This window comes from Oncorhynchus kisutch, linkage group LG3 (assembly GCF_002021735.2).
Source record: "Oncorhynchus kisutch isolate 150728-3 linkage group LG3, Okis_V2, whole genome shotgun sequence".
In the NCBI taxonomy this organism is placed as follows: domain Eukaryota; kingdom Metazoa; phylum Chordata; class Actinopteri; order Salmoniformes; family Salmonidae; genus Oncorhynchus; species Oncorhynchus kisutch.
In genome coordinates, this window is record NC_034176.2 from 1,751,692 (window position 1) to 1,772,851 (window position 21,160).

At 42.6% G+C, this 21,160-nt stretch overlaps 1 protein-coding gene across 2 annotated transcripts in view; it reads right to left on the minus strand.

The window, feature by feature from the left end:
• cfap299 (cilia and flagella associated protein 299) overlaps positions 1-14,569 on the minus strand; it is a 284,906-nt gene extending 270,337 nt beyond the window's left edge. Inside the window, exons 1-2 of one of the 2 annotated variants that reach the window (XM_031816533.1) lie at positions 14,422-14,569; positions 5,614-5,744 (exon numbers count right to left, since the gene is read on the minus strand). In XM_031816533.1, the coding sequence (XP_031672393.1) occupies positions 5,614-5,744; positions 14,422-14,532 (242 nt within the window). In that variant the 5' untranslated portion in view covers positions 14,533-14,569. The remainder of the gene's footprint in view (positions 1-5,613; positions 5,745-14,421) is intronic. The other variant, XM_031816526.1, reaches the window with a different exon arrangement.
• Between the last annotated feature and the right edge of the window lie 6,591 nt (positions 14,570-21,160).

The window sequence follows — 21,160 nt, forward strand, 5'->3', positions numbered from 1 at the left end:
TTGAGCATGTTTGGGATGCTGTGGATCAACGTTTGTCAACATCCAACTTCGTTGGGGGGGGGGGGGGGAAATCACTGATTTTATAGGCCCCCCCTTACAGTTGTTTATGAACCATTATTTTACCAGGTATATTGACAGAAAACATAGTACACTACTTCCTCTAGTACACTAAGGACCAGGGAAGAGTTGACACCATAGTGCACTAAGGACCAGGGAAGAGTTGACACCATAGTGCACTACTTCATCTAGTACACTAAGGACCAGGGAAGAGTTGACACCATAGTACACTAAGGACCAGGGAAGAGTTGACACCATAGTGCACTAAGGACCAGGGAAGAGTTGACACCATAGTACACTAAGGACCAGGGAAGAGTTGACACCATAGTACACTAAGGACCAGGGAAGAGTTGACACCATAGTACACTAAGGACCAGGGAAGAGTTGACACCATAGTACACTAAGGACCAGGGAAGAGTTGACACCATAGTGCACTACTTCATCTAGTACACTAAGGACCAGGGAAGAGTTGACACCATAGTGCACTACTTAATCTAGTACACTAAGGACCAGGGAAGAGTTGACACCATAGTGCACTAAGGACCAGGGAAGAGTTGACAACATAGTGAACTAAGGACCAGGGAAGAGTTGACAACATAGTACACTAAGGACCAGGGAAGAGTTGACAACATAGAGAGGAAGTAGTGCACTAAGGACCAGGGAAGAGTTGACACCATAGTGCACTACTTCCTCTAGTACACTAAGGACCAGGGAAGAGTTGACACCATAGTGCACTACTTCCTCTAGTACACTAAGGACCAGGGAAGAGTTGACACCATAGTACACTAAGGACCAGGGAAGAGTTGACACCATAGTGCACTAAGGACCAGGGAAGAGTTGACACCATAGTACACTAAGGACCAGGGAAGAGTTGACACCATAGTACACTACTTTCTCTAGTACACTAAGGACCAGGGAAGAGTTGACACCATAGTACACTACTTTCTCTAGTACACTAAGGACCAGGGAAGAGTTGACACCATAGTACACTAAGGACCAGGGAAGAGTTGACACCATAGTGCACTAAGGACCAGGGAAGAGTTGACAACATAGTGAACTAAGGACCAGGGAAGAGTTGACAACATAGTACACTAAGGACCAGGGAAGAGTTGACAACATAGAGAGGAAGTAGTGCACTAAGGACCAGGGAAGAGTTGACACCATAGTGCACTACTTCCTCTAGTACACTAAGGACCAGGGAAGAGTTGACAACATAGTGCACTACTTCCTCTAGTACACTAAGGACCAGGGAAGAGTTGACACCATAGTACACTACTTTCTCTAGTACACTAAGGACCAGGGAAGAGTTGACACCATAGTACACTAAGGACCAGGGAAGAGTTGACACCATAGTACACTAAGGACCAGGGAAGAGTTGACACCATAGTGTACTAGAGAAAGTAGTGCACTAAGGACCAGGGAAGAGTTGACACCATAGTACACTAAGGACCAGGGAAGAGTTGACACCATAGTACACTAAGGACCAGGGAAGAGTTGACACCATAGTACACTAAGGACCAGGGAAGAGTTGACACCATAGTACACTAAGGACCAGGGAAGAGTTGACACCATAGTACACTAAGGACCAGGGAAGAGTTGACACCATAGTACACTAAGGACCAGGGAAGAGTTGACACCATAGTGCACTAAGGACCAGGGAAGAGTTGACACCATAGTACACTAAGGACCAGGGAAGAGTTGACACCATAGTACACTAAGGACCAGGGAAGAGTTGACACCATAGTACACTAAGGACCAGGGAAGAGTTGACACCATAGTACACTAAGGACCAGGGAAGAGTTGACACCATAGTACACTAAGGACCAGGGAAGAGTTGACAACATAGTGTACTAGAGAAAGTAGTGCACTAAGGACCAGGGAAGAGTTGACAACATAGTGTACTAGAGAAAGTAGTGCACTAAGGACCAGGGAAGAGTTGACAACATAGTGTACTAGAGAAAGTAGTGCACTAAGGACCAGGGAAGAGTTGACAACATAGTGTACTAGAGAAAGTAGTGCACTAAGGACCAGGGAAGAGTTGACAACATAGTGTACTAGAGAAAGTAGTGCACTAAGGACCAGGGGAAGAGTTGACAACATAGTGCACAACTTCCTCTAGTACACTAAGGACCAGGGAAGAGTTGACAACATAGTGCACAACTTCCTCTAGTACACTAAGGACCAGGGAAGAGTTGACAACATAGTGAACTACTTCCTCTAGTACACTAAGGACCAGGGAAGAGTTGACAACATAGAGAGGAAGTAGTGCACTAAGGACCAGGGGAAGAGTTGACAACATAGTGCACTACTTCCTCTAGTACACTAAGGACCAGGGAAGAGTTGACAACATAGTGCACTACTTCCTCTAGTACACTAAGGACCAGGGGAAGAGTTGACAACATAGTAAACTACTTTCTCTCTAAGGACCCGGGAAGAGTTGACAACATAGTGTACTAGAGAAAGTAGTGCACTAAGGACCAGGGAAGAGTTGACAACATAGTGTACTAGAGAAAGTAGTACACTAAGGACCAGGGAAGAGTTGACAACATAGTGAACTACTTCCTCTAGTACACTAAGGACCAGGGAAGAGTTGACAACATAGTGTACTAGAGAAAGTAGTACACTAAGGACCAGGGAAGAGTTGACAACATAGTGCACTACTTCCTCTAGTACACTAAGGACCAGGGAAGAGTTGACAACATAGTGCACTACTTCCTCTAGTACACTAAGGACCAGGGAAGAGTTGACAACATAGTGCACTACTTCCTCTAGTACACTAAGGACCAGGGAAGAGTTGACAACATAGTGCACTACTTCCTCTAGTACACTAAGGACCAGGGAAGAGTTGACAACATAGTGAACTACTTCCTCTAGTACACTAAGAAGAAGAGTTGCAGGGGAGAGGAGAAAATAAGAATGTGCCCACTTGAAAAGCTTGGGAAAAAATGAGTGGCTCACGACACGTACATTTTTTACAAGTAGCTCTCATTCTAGAAAAGGTTGGAGACCACTGATTTAGGATTAGTGACAATGTTATCAGGGGTAGCCTAGGAATTACAGCACAATATTTGCCTTGGTGACGAACGTCATTAATGGTGAACTTTTAGCCTAGATAGAGGGGCAAAGCCAGGTCACACCAGGGCACAGAGGGAATAGGCTACATTGAAGCTACATCATCAAACGGCTAAATCAAGTATGAACATGTTTCAGTAAGTTCACCTGCTCTGGCAGAGAGCTTTAGATGGTTTCAGTTCATCTCTAGGGGAGTCTCCTCTAGCAGAGAGCTTTAGATGGTTTCAGTTCATCTCTAGGGGAGTCTCCTCTAGCAGAGAGCTTTAGATGGTTTCAGTTCATCTCTAGGGGAGTCTCCTCTAGCAGAGAGCTTTAGATGGTTTCAGTTCATCTCTAGGGGAGTCTCCTCTAGCAGAGAGCTTTAGATGGTTTCAGTTCATCTCTAGGGGAGTCTCCTCTAGCAGAGAGCTTTAGATGGTTTCAGTTCATCTCTAGGGGAGTCTCCTCTAGCAGAGAGCTTTAGATGGTTTCAGTTCATCTCTAGGGGAGTCTCCTCTAGCAGAGAGCTTTAGATGGTTTCAGTTCATCTCTAGGGGAGTCTCCTCTAGCATAGAGCTTTAGATGGTTTCAGTTCATCTCTAGGGGAGTCTCCTCTAGCAGAGAGCTTTAGATGGTTTCAGTTCATCTCTAGGGGAGTCTCCTCTAGCAGAGAGCTTTAGATGGTTTCAGTTCATCTCTAGGGGAGTCTCCTCTAGCAGAGAGCTTTAGATGGTTTCAGTTCATCTCTAGGGGAGTCTCCTCTAGCAGAGAGCTTTAGATGGTTTCAGTTCATCTCTAGGGGAGTCTCCTCTAGCAGAGAGCTTTAGATGGTTTCAGTTCATCTCTAGGGGAGTCTCCTCTAGCAGAGAGCTTTAGATGGTTTCAGTTCATCTCTAGGGGAGTCTCCTCTAGCAGAGAGCTTTAGATGGTTTCAGTTCATCTCTAGGGGAGTCTCCTCTAGCAGAGAGCTTTAGATGGTTTCAGTTCATCTCTAGGGGAGTCTCCTCTAGCAGAGAGCTTTAGATGGTTTCAGTTCATCTCTAGGGGAGTCTCCTCTAGCAGAGAGCTTTAGATGGTTTCAGTTCATCTCTAGGGAAGTCTCCCAAGTCAGCAATAACAGATCTGGGACCAGGTTGTGTCGCCTATCACCAACCCAGATGAACAACCTGCACACTGCAATAGACATTAAAGATAAATATCATTTTGACTTAGATAACTACTGTCTACATTTCCAAATATTATTGCCTTTCCAAAGTTTTAGAATCCCTGACTAACTCTCAGCAGAGAACTTTAACTTCTCATTTTTATTCTTAATGTGTACCAGTCTGGTTTTAGACCAGGACATTGCACCGTTTCAGTTGCTACGCTTGTTTTTAATGTGTTATCATAAAAATCATTGTGCTACAAAGACCTTTCCAAGGCCTTTGACACTGTCAAACATTATGTTCTAATTCAAAAGTTGACTGAAATAGGCCTAGATCAGGCTTCTTATAAGTGGTTTGAGAATTATCTAACAGAATACAATGTGTGATTTCTTGATGGTGTTAAGTCTAGTTTCCCGGATATTATGAAAGGTGTACCACAGGGGTCAGTACTGGGACCGGTTCCATGGTGTTGAGTCTAGTTTCCTGGATATTTGATTGGAGTAATATCCCAGATGACATTCATCGAGATCGTGATCGCTGCAGATGTCGTGTCAAGCTGAAATCATCACAACATTTTCCTTTCTACAATGAAGTCAAATCCAGCACAACACACTCACAAAGACAAAAGCCCAAACAGACAATGGCTTCCCCTTGGGGAGCACTGTGGCCTTCCCCCGTGGCCACTAGTTGACAGACAGACAGTGCCTTCCTCTTGGAGAGCACTGTGGCCTTCCCCTTAGAGAGCACTGTGGCCTTCCCCTTAGAGAGCACTGTGGCCACTAGTTGACAGTGCCTTCCTCTTGGAGAGCACTGTGGCCACTAGTTGACAGTGCCTTCCTCTTGGAGAGCACTGTGGCCACTAGTTGACAGAGCCTTCCTCTTGGAGAGCACTGTGGCCACTAGTTGACAGTGCCTTCCTCTTGGAGAGCACTGTGGCCACTAGTTGACAGTGCCTTCCTCTTGGAGAGCACTGTGGCCACTAGTTGACAGTGCCTTCCTCTTGGAGAGCACTGTGGCCACTAGTTGACAGTGCCTTCCTCTTGGAGAGCACTGTGGCCACTAGTTGACAGTGCCTTCCTCTTGGAGAGCACTGTGGCCACTAGTTGACAGTGCCTTCCTCTTGGAGAGCACTGTGGCCACTAGTTGACAGTGCCTTCCTCTTGGAGAGCACTGTGGCCACTAGTTGACAGTGCCTTCCTCTTGGAGAGCACTGTGGCCACTAGTTGACAGTGCCTTCCTCTTGGAGAGCACTGTGGCCACTAGTTGACAGTGCCTTCCTCTTGGAGAGCACTGTGGCTTTCCCCTTGGAGAGCACTGTGGCCCCTAATTGACAGATAGACAGTGAAGCTAACTGACTTACTTCTGCTGGCTCCTCTTGGAGAGCCTGGAGGCTTCTGCAGCTGCTTTCCTGGTCTCAAATTCCTCCCTCTTCAGGACCTCTCCGCTGCCCCTGTAGCCCAGCTCCACCAGCTGGCGAGCCAACTCCTCATCCTGGTGGAGCAATGAAAAGAGATCTGGTCAAACAGACAGGGAGGGGAAGGTGGATCCACTGACGAACCACCCCACCACACATAAACAGAAAGGTAACCATCCTTACTCCTCAACCTACAGGAGCAATGAATGGACATCTGCTCAGACACAGACAGGGAGGGGGGGGGGGGGGGGGGCATTAATAACCCCCACCACTATACACATATATAAACAGACACACACACGTTGAGCTTCTTTTTGATTGGTGGCTGGAGCAGACAATGCAAAACATAATGGACAGTCTGCTAAAGATGAATTGTAGATTTAAAAAATATTGTGTGTGTGTGTGTGTGTGTGCATAGCAGAGGTCGTAGGGTTAGGTTAAGGGAGGCAGCATGCTTGTGGTCAAATATGTGGTAAGGACATAGCTTGATATATACACATCACCATGACCAGTCATCTAAACAGAGCTATCCTTTCAAGTTCAACCCAACCCAGGCCTGTGGCTGGTTGGATCAAGGCTTGTGCCACATGTCATTCTACTACCCGAACTAAGCTACGCCAAGCCCAGCCAGTCCTCACCCAGCCAGTCCTCAGGCCTCAACATCCAGACAAGTCAGGGAAAGTTTCTATTTCTTTCACCTTTCACGTGGCAAACCATTCCAAGTAAATTAGTTCTATTGTTTCCAAAATAACTTTATTCGGCCAGTGATGTGGCGTTCACTGTCTTAATCCGTTGTCATGTCAACGCTCATTGACTGAGTCCATTTGACTGTTCTGAGTTCCGCTATTCAAACTTGATTTGCTTGTTTTAAACAACTAGGATTACATTGCTGAATGGACTCAAACCCAAAATGTTTTCTAAATAAACTTCTGACTGGTTGTTGGGGTTTCCTGTTGGCATGGATGTTATAGGGCAAACCACAGCCATGTATTTAGAGTCGGGCCTAATTTTTTTTACATTTTGAATATCGTAATGCTAAAAACTCAATATACCAACTCTCTAAATACCGGACTCTGGGGGAAAAAACCCTAGTTAGATTTTCAGAAATGTACACTTGACTAACCTAGGCCTAAATACTATCAAACATCAGAAGTCTGGAAAAGTGTCCATAGAAAAACCATTGGCAACAACACACTTTAATCAATACCTACATAAGTCATGACTGTGCAGGTTTAGCCTAGACCTGGGTTGACTGCAGTGTGTCCACACCTGAAAGTGAGGGAGGTGATAGAGTTTGATACTGTTTGTTTGTCCAGAGTTGATAACCAGGTGAGATACATGTTGTGTTCTACCCTCTGTGGACACAGGTGTTCCAGCATGACATGGCTATTCAGCTGAACGTTATGTAACTTCTCAGCAATAGTCAAAAGTCCCATCTACTGGTGAAGCTGTTAAACAAATAGCCCTTATAGGCGTAGAAGCTGAATTTATGACATTTCTCATATTCAATGACAAATACCACCCCCTTTGACAGGGCTGAAAATTAAATAAAGATTTTTTTAAATGAAAATGGGACAGTCAAAAATGTTCACGGATTAATACTGGTTTCAAATGTACCAGGCAGATAGCAAACAACTTGTATGGCGTCATGTGGGCGAGTGGTTTGCTGATGTCAATGTTGTGAACATGGTGGCAGTGGGGTTGTGGTATGGGCATGCATAAGCTACGGACAACGAACACAACTGCATTCTAGCAATGCCAATTTGAATGCATAGAGATATCGTGACAAGATCCTGAGGCCCATTGTTGTCCCATTCATCTGCTGCAATCACCTCAAGTTTCAGCATGATAATACACGGCCCCATGTAGCAAGGATCTGTACACAATTCCTGGAAGCTTAAAATGTCCCAGTTCTTCCATGGCCTGCACATTCATCAGACATGTCACATTGAGCATGTTTGGGATGCTCTGGATCAACGTGTACGACAGCCTATTCCAGTTCCCACCAATATCCAGAAACTTCCACAGCCATTTGAGGAGGAGTGGGACAACATTCCACAGGCCACAGTCAACAGCCTGATCAACTCCATGTGAAGGAGATGTGTCACGCTGCATGAGACAAATGGTGATCACACCAGATACTGACTGGTTTTCTGATCCACGCCCCTACTTTTTTTTTAAGGTATCTGTGACCAACAGATGCATATCTGTATTCCCAGTCATGTGAAATCCATAGATTAGGGCCGAATGAATTTATTTAAATTCACTGATTTCTGTATATGAACTGTACCTCAGTACAATTTTTGAAATTGTTGCATGTTTCGTGGATATTTTTTTTCAGTATAATTTAGCCCTATAAACTAATTTAGCCCTATAAACTAATTTAGCCCTATAAACTAATTTATAAACTAAACTAATTTATTTTTTATTTGTTGGATTGATTAGACTGATAGAAATGAGCAATTTTTCAGGAAATAGATGGTGTTTCCATGATGCTAATCACTGTCATTGAACATAAACATTCTCTGCCTAGGAATGACCCAACTGTCCCTGGGAGGTGATGCTGAAACAAGGCACACTTTAAAGTGAATATTATATTGAAGCTGGGAGGTGGTGCTGAAACAGGGCACACTTTAAAGTGAATATTATATTGAAGCTGGGAGGTGATGCTGAAACAGGGCACACTTTAAAGTGAATATTATATTGAAGCTGGGAGGTGGTGCTGAAACAAGGCACACTTTAAAGTGAATATTATATTGAAGCTGGGAGGTGGTGCTGAAACAAGGCACACTTTAAAGTGAATATTATATTGAAGCTGGGAGGTGGTGCTGAAACAAGGCACACTTTAAAGTGAATATTATATTGAAGCTGGGAGGTGGTGCTGAAACAAGGCACACTTTAAAGTGAATATTATATTGAAGCAGGGAGGTGATGCTGAAACAAGGCACACTTTAAAGTGAATATTATATTGAAGCTGGGAGGTGGTGCTGAAACAAGGCACACTTTAAAGTGAATATTATATTGAAGCTGGGAGGTGATGCTGAAACAAGGCACACTTTAAAGTGAATATTATATTGAAGCTGGGAGGTGGTGCTGAAACAGGGCACACTTTAAAGTGAATATTATATTGAAGCTGGGAGGTGGTGCTGAAACAAGGCACACTTTAAAGTGAATATTATATTGAAGCTGGGAGGTGGTGCTGAAACAAGGCACACTTTAAAGTGAATATTATATTGAAGCTGGGAGGTGGTGCTGAAACAAGGCACACTTTAAAGTGAATATTATATTGAAGCTGGGAGGTGGTGCTGAAACAAGGCACACTTTAAAGTGAATATTATATTGAAGCTGGGAGGTGGTGCTGAAACAAGGCACACTTTAAAGTGAATATTATATTGAAGCTGGGAGGTGGTGCTGAAACAAGGCACACTTTAAAGTGAATATTATATTGAAGCTGGGAGGTGGTGCTGAAACAAGGCACACTTTAAAGTGAATATTATATTGAAGCTGGGAGGTGGTGCTGAAACAAGGCACACTTTAAAGTGAATATTATATTGAAGCTGGGAGGTGATGCTGAAACAAGGCACACTTTAAAGTGAATATTATATTGAAGCTGGGAGGTGATGCTGAAACAAGGCACACTTTAAAGTGAATATTATATTGAAGCTGGGAGGTGGTGCTGAAACAGGGCACACTTTAAAGTGAATATTATATTGAAGCTGGGAGGTGGTGCTGAAACAAGGCACACTTTAAAGTGAATATTATATTGAAGCTGGGAGGTGATGCTGAAACAAGGCACACTTTAAAGTGAATATTATATTGAAGCTGGGAGGTGGTGCTGAAACAAGGCACACTTTAAAGTGAATATTATATTGAAGCTGGGAGGTGGTGCTGAAACAAGGCACACTTTAAAGTGAATATTATATTGAAGCTGGGAGGTGGTGCTGAAACAAGGCACACTTTAAAGTGAATATTATATTGAAGCTGGGAGGTGGTGCTGAAACAAGGCACACTTTAAAGTGAATATTATATTGAAGCTGGGAGGTGGTGCTGAAACAAGGCACACTTTAAAGTGAATATTATATTGAAGCTGGGAGGTGGTGCTGAAACAAGGCACACTTTAAAGTGAATATTATATTGAAGCTGGGAGGTGGTGCTGAAACAAGGCACACTTTAAAGTGAATATTATATTGAAGCTGGGAGGTGATGCTGAAACAAGGCACACTTTAAAGTGAATATTATATTGAAGCTGGGAGGTGATGCTGAAACAAGGCACACTTTAAAGTGAATATTATATTGAAGCTGGGAGGTGGTGCTGAAACAGGGCACACTTTAAAGTGAATATTATATTGAAGCTGGGAGGTGGTGCTGAAACAAGGCACACTTTAAAGTGAATATTATATTGAAGCTGGGAGGTGATGCTGAAACAAGGCACACTTTAAAGTGAATATTATATTGAAGCTGGGAGGTGGTGCTGAAACAAGGCACACTTTAAAGTGAATATTATATTGAAGCTGGGAGGTGGTGATGAAACAAGGCACACTTTAAAGTGAATATTATATTGAAGCTGGGAGGTGGTGCTGAAACAAGGCACACTTTAAAGTGAATGTTATATTGTGTCTAATGACTTAAACTAGGCCTAGATGGTGACTTGTTTATAAACCTCATCTCTTTAACACCACATTAACATTAACAAAAGTAAGCAAGCAGTCAAATAATAAATGTATTTGTTATTAGTTCACAGGGGGCCACAATAATTGCATATTATTCTGGCTATTGAAATATACTAGACCTAGCTAACTAACAGCTGACTTGTTTATAAACCTCATCTCTTTAATACCACATGAACAAAGTAGGCAAGGAGATAATAAGATAAACGTACCATTTATTCCTGCCAGGGACCACATGGGGCCATGTTCGGTTTGCTTATGGAAATCAACCAACTGGGTTCAAATCCACCACAGACAGTGTTAGCCTAGACATTTGCTAAGGGAGCTAACGCTAGATGGATTAAAGATTGGACAAGAAGGCTGAGTTAAAGCCTAGACATTTGCTAAGGGAGCTAACGCTAGATGGATTAAAGATTGGACAAGAAGGCTGAGTTAAAGCCTAGACATTTGCTAAGGGAGCTAACGCTAGATGGATTAAAGATTGGACAAGAAGGCTGAGTTAAAGCCTAGACATTTGCTAAGGGAGCTAACGCTAGATGGATTAAAGATTAGACAAGAAGGCTAGGCCTAGGTGCAGTAAAATAACGATTGTATAAAGCTAGAGATTTCTCAACGATCTCCTGGAGGGCCACCAGACAGTGACAGTGCACATTTTGGTTCTAACCAAGCATGAGCACATCCATTTCAACAAATCAAAGGCTTGGTGATTAGGTAACTCAGGTGTGCCCGTGCAGGGCAAGCACAAAAATGTGCATTGTCTGGTAGAAAACACTGAGTTGAACAGTTGAACAGTTTTTTGGACTATTTCTGAATAGTATTATCAAAGATTTGAATAGAGAAACAAAGATAGACTGTCGTTTCCAATGGGAACAAATGATTCATAGTGGGCAGAACAAGCAAGATGGTGGGCATAGCCAAGCAGGAGCTAGCGAGATCCTATCGGCCCATTCTAGCATACATCTGCATATTTCCGTTAGGAAACGCCTACTCTGTGAAGTGTGCGTGTGCAATTACTGAATTCGTCTTTGCAGTCCTGAACAACACAACTTTGGCGAAGGTTAAAGTATTTAAAACGTAGTCCGCTCTGTTCATAACAGATTCTAGATTTGGGAACAAAAAACTGTATTAAGATTAAATGTCACCGTTCAAAATCCATCTTCTCCCACTGGGCTTCCTGTACTAACTCTAGTATCTTCTCCCACTGGGCTTCCTGTTCTAACTCTAGTATCTTCTCCCACTGTCGGCCACTGGGCTTCCTGTTCTAACTCTAGTATCTTCTCCCACTGTCGGCCACTGGGCTTCCTGTTCTAACTCTAGTATCTTCTCCCACTGTCGGCCACTGGGCTTCCTGTTCTAACTCTAGTATCTTCTCCCACTGTCGGCCACTGGGCTTCCTGTTCTAACTCTAGTATCTTCTCCCACTGGGCTTCCTGTTCTAACTCTAGTATCTTCTCCCACTGTCGGCCACTGGGCTTCCTGTTCTAACTCTAGTATCTTCTCCCACTGTCGGCCACTGGGCTTCCTGTTCTAACTCTACTATTTATGACATAAACTGAGTATGTAGTATGCGCATTGGTCATAGTAAGGGTAAAGTTCCCGGATGTCGAACTACATTCGGCAAAATACCAATTATAAACTGGGTGGTTCGAGCCCTGAATGCTGATTGGCTGACAGCCGTGGTATATCAGACCGTATACCACGTATATGACAAAACATATTTTTACTGCTCTAATTATGTTGATAACCAGTTTATAATAGCAATAAGGCACCTCTGAGGTTTTTGGTATATGGCCAATAAATCACGACTAAGGACTGTATCCAAATACCACACCCCTCGTGATTTTAGTATACAAGCAGTGGACACTATTTCCGTGCTTTTAGGGCCCCTAATGCAATTCTTCAGAAATCAGAAAATGGTGGAAAATAAGCAGCCCGAGTACGACGAGAGCAGATACTAATGATTTGCTTTAACTAATTATGACAAATGTTAATTCATGTAATTACTTTTAAAAGAAGTTACTTTGGCTGACAATTTGTTTGATACAGTATCCTTAAGAACCGCATAGCATATCATTACAGCAGTATGTATGTTAACTAGCTACATGACCAAACGTTAGTTGGCTAGTAATTTACATGGAAATTGCCAGTATATTAAGGGTGCGTTCGTAAATTCGGTCTGGCTATCTACTCCAAATTCAGAGCACTCTTGTCTGAGTATGCCAGTGCGCAGAACAACTGATGATTATAGGAACGCTCAACACCCGTTGAATACAGCCGGTGTAGGTGAAAGTAGGCAAAAAGGCGTAATTCAATTGTTGCCAGCAGGGCAGTTACAGTTAACAACGCTCTGGATAACATGAATGTGTTCTCTCATTCGTACTGGAAGTAACTAGCCAACGTTAGCCAGCTAGCTTGGGTGCTTGACTGCCGTTGTGAGGTCAGAAAGCTCGGATTAACCCCACTTCTCGGCCAGAGCGTCCAGTGTGCGCTCTGAACGCTCCCTATTTACAAACAGACAACGTTTTGAATTTACAATCGCCCAGAGCGCACTCTGGCACTCTAGAATGAATTTACCAACACACCCAAAGTAGTAAGATGCCTAGCCAGTAATGTGTTAATGCCAACAAGCTAGCAAGAGGTTGCGTTGCAATGGCATCAACTTCCGGTAGACAAGCATAATACGCTCAACTGAAAGGACACCATTCGGGTTTTTTTTCTGTTTAACTAGGCAAGTCAGTTATGAACAACTTCTTATTTACAATGACGGCCTAGGAACAGTGAGTTAACTGGGGGGCAGAACGGCATATTTTTACCTTGTCAGCTCTGGGATTCAATCTTGCAACCTTTCGGTTGCTGGCCTAATGCTCTAACCACTAGGCTACCTGCTGCCCCAACAGTATAACGTTACTAAAATGAACTAATAGTATATAAGGTCAACTCGTACATCGCCTTGGTCCGTACAATTGCCCTTATTTTAGCGCCCCAAAAACGTAATACTTCCAGATCAACTGTAATGTCAATACCATTGTAAAGAACCATTTCTCCCCTTTCCAACAGAATCAATGACATGACCTAAACGCTGCCCGTTTCTGCATAATTCAAGCAGGCAATGAGCCCCGGGTGGGGAAGCGAAACTAATGCGTGATAGTGAGAAGGAGAGATGTTGTGTGGGAAAATTGCTTTATTTCACTCGATCTGTCCAACTTATCACCTTATCGCCTCTAAAATACAAATAAAACACTATAAAGAGTTTATATAATGTGTCATTACATACCTATTTGAAGGTTTGTGTCGAATTTGAATTGGGTTTTTAGAGTGGTGCTAAAGTTATCTTAGAAGTAAACAGCGGCTTTGAGAATGATGATCGCATGCAATGATGTCGCAAACAATGACTAGGTATCCCCCCTTACCACTGTCCATTACTTGTTTTTAAAGGATGAGAGAAGTGCTACACCTGGTGGAGAGAGATTCTACTACAGAAATAGTTGCTTTATGCGTGCTGTAAGTTACATGACACGACCCGATGTAACCGAGGGTCCGTTTTTTTAAACGTTTCTCCAATACTATAGATCCATTACCATGTCGATCAACGCTTGAATAGAAACCTAGTTCACACCCCTGATTTTGAAGTCAACACAGTGCGCTAGTCCCATTATATTTATTTGTAGCCTCGTTTGAATGTTGCGGTTGCGCACATTTTTACGGAATGGGGTCAGTTTACGTTATTCGAACATAGCTTTTCACTTTGTTACTCAATGAACCTACCAATGACTGCCTCACTGAAGTCAAGGCCTATACTGCCACCTACCGCCTGATCATTTTGACTACCACAACAAACAAGTTTCAAGGTACACTACATAGTTTGGTACGATACTTTTTTACATTGAGCAAGGGGGCACAATTAATAGCCATGTCAACCAAGTAATGCCAACTGCATATGTCAAGCTATGTTATATATATCGCTAGGTTAGCTGCTATAGCTACGTAACGTTAGCGAAAGGACGTTTTGACTCGCCAACGTCGTGTGGTGGTAAACGCTGGCAGAAACTTATCGAAATACATTTGCAAAACACTTTTAAGCCTTTACCTCGAGATAATACAAGTCCAACGACGTAATTTGAGAGTCGAGGAAATCTTCGTATGTGTGAAATTCTGTCACAATATTGTCGAGAGCCGCGGCAGCGTTGTCCTCCTCCATAGTTCACCGGTTACCATAGCAACCCACTGGAGAATCACTACCAGAAGGCGCCGTCGCTCATTCAAATCAAACTTTATTAGTCACAAGCGCCGAATACAACAGGTGTAGGTAGACCTTACTGTGAAATGGTTACTTTCAAGCCCTTATTAACCAACAATGCAGTTTTAAAGAAAATAGCCCGTCTTTGCCAATTATACTTGATATCTTTACTTACACGAAATTAAACCAGATGAAACGAGGACCGTTATATTTACAATGGACCATGGTAATTATATAGGCCCCAGTTTAAAGGAGGATATTGAGTGAGTTTTGGTTCACATGGTGTGCCAACACGTGTCTTGTGCTGCTGTGCTTAGAATGTTATAGCCTTGTATTTTTTTATATTTTTGGGCCTATCAGTCAAATGTATTTTACCAGATGCTGCTGGAAGTGGTGTTGGAGGGCCAATAGGAGCCACCCTTTCCTCTGGTCAAAAAAAAAGATGGTCCCAATCCCCCAGGGCAGTGATTGGGGACATTGCCCTGTGTAGGGTGCTGTCTTTCAGATTGAATGTTAAATGGGTGTCCTGACTCTGGCCACTAAAGATCACATGGCACTTACTGTAAGAGTAGGGGTGTTAACCTCGGTGTCCTGGTTAAATTCCCAATCTGGCCCTCATATCATCCCCAGTTTACAACTGGTTCATTCATCTCCTATCCCCTGTAACTATTTTCCAGGTCGTTGCTGTAGTCAATTTACATGGTAAATTAAGGGTTAAATAAAAAATACAAATTCAAAGGTTTTTCTTCATTTTTACTATTTTCTACATTGTAGTATAATAGTGAAGACATCAAAACTATGAACTAACACATATGGAATCATGTAGTAACCAAAAAAGTGTTAAACAAATCCAAATATATTTTAGATTTTTCAATGTAGCAACCCTTTGCCTTGATGACAGCTTTGCACACGCTTGGCATTCTGTCAACCAGCTTCATGAGGTAGTCACCTGGAATGCATTTCAATTAACAGGTGTGCCTTGTTAAAAGTTCATTTGTGGAATGTCTTTCCTTATTAATGCGTTTGAGCCAATCAGTTGTGTTGTGACAAGGTAGGGGTGGTATACAGAAGATAGCCTTATTTGGTAAAAGACCAAGTCAATATTATGGCAAGAACAGCTCATATATACAAAGAGAAATGACAGTCTACCATTACTTTAAGACACTAAGGTCAGTCCATCTGGAAAATTAAGAACATTGAAAGTTTCTTCAAGTGCAGTCGCAAAAACCATCAAGTGCTATAATGAAACTGGCTCGTCACAGGGAAGGAAGACCCAGAGTTAACTCTAAACTTATCCTGTGAAGCAGAGGTATCAGCCTAAGAAATTGCAGCCCAAATAAATGCTACAGAGTTCAAGTAACAGACACATCTAAACATCAATTGTTCAGAGGAGACGGTCAAATTGCTGCAAAGAAACCACCACTAAAATTTGATTTGATTTAAAGGACACCAATAAGAAGAGACTTGCTTTGGCCAAGAAACACGAGCAATGGACATTAGACCGGTGGAAATCTGTCCTTTGGTCTGATGAGTCCAAATTTGAGATTTTTGGTTCCAATTGTGTTTCTTTGTGAGACACAATAGGTGAACGGATGATCTCCGCATGTGTGATTCCCACAGTGAAGCATGGAGGAGGTGGTGTAATGGTGTGGGGGTGCTTTGCTGGTGACACTGTCAGTGATTTTAGAATTCAAGGCACACTTAACCAGCATGGCTACCACAGCATTCTGCAGCAATAAACCATCCCATCTGGTTTGCACTTAGGACTATCATTTATTTTTCAACACACCTCCAGGCTGTGTAAGGGCTTTTTGACCAAGGAGGAGAGTGAGGGAGTGCTGCATCAGATAACCTGGCCTCAACCCAATTGAAATGGTTTGGGATTAGTTGAACCGCAGAGTGAAGGAAAAGCAGCCAACAAGTGCTCAGCATATGTGGGAACTCCTTCAAGACTGTTGGAAAAGCATTCGTCATAAATCTGGTTGACAGGATGCCAAGAGTGTGCAAAGCTGTCAAGGCAAAGGGTGGCTATTTGAAGAATCTCAAATACATTTAGATTTGTTTAACACTTCTTTTTGGTTACTCCATGATTCCATGTGTTATTTCATAGTTTTGATGTCTTCACTATTATTCTACAATGTAGGTGTCCAAACTTTGGACTGGTACTGTATTTCACTCTCCTATACTATATTCCCAACAACAAACCCACCGGTTGTAAATAAACTTTTTTTTTTTTTTTTTTTCAGCTGATATAACTTGTATCATTATTATATGGCTGTGAAACCCATAGCCGAATGGCTTCAGACTGAGTATTTCTCACCATTTATTTACAGAGCAATTTCTGTTATATAACAGGTTGTGTCCATTTATTTACAGTAGTGTGTTGATTAATTTTTGCTATTTTCAGTGAAATTCATACAAAAGTCAAGCGGTGTGACACTGCAGGCGGAGGTAAAGCGGTGTGACACTGCAGGCGGAGGTAAAGCGGTGTGACACTGCAGGCGGAGGTAAAGCGGTGTGACACTGCAGGCGGAGGTAAAGCGGTGTGACACTGCAGGCGGAGGTAAAGCGGTGTGACACTGCAGGCGGAGGTAAAGCGGTGTGACACTGCAGGCGGAGGTAAAGCGGTGTGACACTGCAGGCGGAGGTAAAGCGGTGTGACACTGCAGGCGGAGGTAAAGCGGTGTGACACTGCAGGCGGAGGTAAAGCGGTGTGACACTGCAGGCGGAGGTAAAGCGGTGTGACACTGCAGGCGGAGGTAAAGCGGTGTGACACTGCAGGCGGAGGTAAAGCGGTGTGACACTGCAGGCGGAGGTAAAGCGGTGTGACACTGCAGGCGGAGGTAAAGCGGTGTGACACTGCAGGCGGAGGTAAAGCGGTGTGACTGCAGGTGGAGGTAAAGAGGTGTGACTGCAGGTGGAGGTAAAGAGGTGTGACTACAGGTGGAGGTAAGGATGACAGAGGCAGAGAATTTGACCGTTAACAGGGAATTTATTTCCTTCACACTTTAATTTGGGGAAAAGGGTCTGGAAGGAACAAAAGCAAAGACAGTCAAAGTTAAAGAACCACCTCTACTACCCACCCATTACTTACCCAGCTTAGCGCGCTAACCAAAATATAGGGGATGGTCCACCCAGGTCTTATCTAGAGTGCATAGACAGAGTATACACTACGGGTATAAGTATGCCCGCAGGTCTCTTGCCTCAGCACTCCCAAGATACCTCCCCCCCGGGGAACAAATTAAACAGAATAATACAAACCTAGAGTGAACAATTTCACTAATCAAAAACAGTCCTATGGCATACACAAACGTCAGCAAGGCCGGCTACAAAACACTTTACAAATTATACAGACCAACACCAAAACACAGGACGTACCAAGAAGCTTTCTAACAAAGGAACACTGGCTTTTAAAGCTGCAGAAGGAGCCGGTAATTGAAAACAGCTGTATCTCCCGACGAGAGGACGGGGTCAGAGCTCCAATCAGCAATGGGGGCCGACCAATCAGCTGCTTAGTATCCAGGGAGCCATTTCCTGAAACACACATATACAAACCCACAACACAGAAACTGGGGAATGTAGCAAGTTGGCTATAACATGAGTACAAACAAAGTGAGTGTGTATGTGTGTTTTTGTGAGTGTATACAGTGTGTATTATAATTTCCCATCATAAAAATGTATCCCCATTCCCCATTCAAATACCATTGTGTTTTTAAATCCAATCTGGCAACGCTCATAGAATTTGACAGCCTTGAATAAGATGCATTAGAAAAGAAATGGTGTAATGTACACACAAAAAGGCGGAGCCTTGTATTAAATGCATTATGAACAAATCAAATTATTATTTTCAATGAGGCCTAGGAACAGTGGGTTAACTGCCTTGTTCAAGGGCAGAATGACATTTTTACCTTGTCAGCTCGGTGATTCGATCTTGCATTCGGTTACTAGTCCAACGCTCTAACCACTAGGCTACTTGCCGCTCCATATATACTGAGATCATGTGACAGATCATGTGACACTTAGATTGCACACAGGTGGACTTTAACTAATTATGTGACTTCTGAAGGTAATTGGTTGCACCAGATCTTATTTAGGGGCTTCATATACAAATACACCAATAATTATAATAACAGAAAAGATACAACAATGCATTGTATTTTAACTGAAAAAGGTTCACTAGTACAGGAATACACATGTATATATAGCTTTGTCTTAAGTCAGATCCTGACAGTAAATGTAAAAAATGACCTTGTGTGTTTGTATCATGATGGCATAGCGAAACGAGAGGAGCAACTTTCTCATTTCTACATTTCTGCCCACATAGTATTTAGTTACCATAACTTACCTTGTTAAGTAGGGCTATATTCTCCATAAAATATCAACATATATATTCCCTTAAATTCAAGTTCCCAAAAGCCTTCAGTTTTCATATTAAAACATTAAACTAACTTAATCTAATGTCAGTCATAATGTTTTAGTGGGTAGGTCCCATACGTGGAGGTAAAGAGGTAAGTGACTGTAGGTGGAGGTTAGGAGGGGTAGTGGTCTAAATATGGCCAAACATCTCATGCCAGGCGGTGGTCTAAATGTCATTCTACTTAACAATGTATATGTTTATACATTAAATAGAAATTCACTCTCTCAGGCCCTGATTGCTTTAGGTTGTGTTTAACAAAGCATTGCAACAAAGAAGGACAACTCTACATTTGGTTCTGTGAACATGGATATCAATGTGTTATAATATCCTGCCTTATAACCAACTAACTAAAGTTTCAAAAGTTGGGACTCTCTTCGTCCGGAAACCATTTTTGATTTGGGGTCATTAACTTGTATACAATTTTACACATAATACAAAAAGGGATGCTCCAAAGATAGGAAAGAACATTCAACAAGCACAGCACTTACACAAATGACTGATGATTGGCTGAGAGAAATTTATGATAGATTTTTGGGGCTGTTTTATTACACTTCAGTGCGGCTTTTGATATTGTCTATCATAGTCACCTGATGGAAAAACATATCCGTTATGGCTTTACATCCCCTGCTATATTGTCGATAAAGAGCTACCTGTTTAACAGAACAGAGGAAGTTCTCCAACAAAATCCAGGTAGAATCAGGAATTCCCCAGGGCAGCTGTCTAGGCCCCTTACTTTTTTCAATCTTTACTAACGACTGGTATGTATGCAGATGACCAACCACTATACACGTCAGCTACTACAGCGACTGAAATGACTGCAATACAGTTAGTTTCAGAATGGGTGGCAATGAATAAGTTAGTTCTAAATATTTCAAAAGCAAAAAGCATTGTATTTGGGACAAATCATTCACTAAACCTCAACTAAATCTTGTAATGAATAATGTGGGAATTGAGCAAGTTGAGGTGACTAAACTGCTTGGAGTAACTGGATTGTAATCTTTCAGTTAAAACATATTGATACAACAGTTCCCTGGGCACCGAAGACGTGGATGCCGATTATGGCAGCCCCCCCTCTGATTCAGAGGGGTTAAATGATGAAGACACATTTCAGTTGGACAACTGACTAGGTAGCTAGGGCAGGGAGAAGTCTGTCCATAATAAAGTGCTGCTCTGCCTTATCAACAAGGCAGGTCTTACAGGCCCTAGTTTTGTCACACCTGGACTACTGTTCAGTCATGTGGTCAGGTGCCACAAAGAGGGACTTCGGGAACTTTCAATTGGCCCATAACAGGACATCACAGCTGGCCCTTGGATGTACACAGAGAGCCAATATTGATAAAATGCATGTCAATCTCTCATATCTCAAAGTGGAGGAGAGATTAACTTCATCACTACTTGTATTTGTGAGAAGTGACATGTTGAATGCACCGAGCTATCTGTTTAAACTACTGGCACACAGCTCAGACACCCATACATACCCACAAGACATGTCACCAGAGGTCTGTCTAAACTACTAGCACACAGCTCAGACACCCATGCATACCCCAGGTCTCTTCACAGTCCCCAAGTCCAGAACAGACTATGGGAGGTGCACAGTTCTACATAGAGCCATGACTACATGGAACTCGATTCCACAGTACTGCATAGAGCCATGACTACATGGAACTCGATTCCACAGTACTACATAGAGCCATGACTACATGGAACTCGATTCCACAGTACTACACAGCCCATTACAAACAGAGACTAATTCACCTTCTAGCAGAACAATAACCTAAAACGTAAGGCCAAATATACACTGGAGTTGCTTACCAAGACAGTGAATGTTCCTGAGTGGCCGAGTTTGACATAAATCTGCTTGAAAATCTACGGCAAGACTTGAAAATGTCTGTCAAACAATGATCAACAACCAACTTGACAGAGCTTGAATTTTTTTTTAAAGAACAAATGTGCAAATGTTGTACAATCCAGGTGCGCAAAGCTTAGAGACTTACCCAGAAAGACTGATTCTAACATGTATTGACTCAGGGGTAAAAATACTTATGAAAATTATTTATTTTTGCATTTCATTTTCAATAAATTTGCGCAAATGTTAAAAAATATGTTTTCACTGACATTAATGGGGTATTGTGTGTAGATGGGCGGGGGAACATCAATTGAATCCATTCTGAA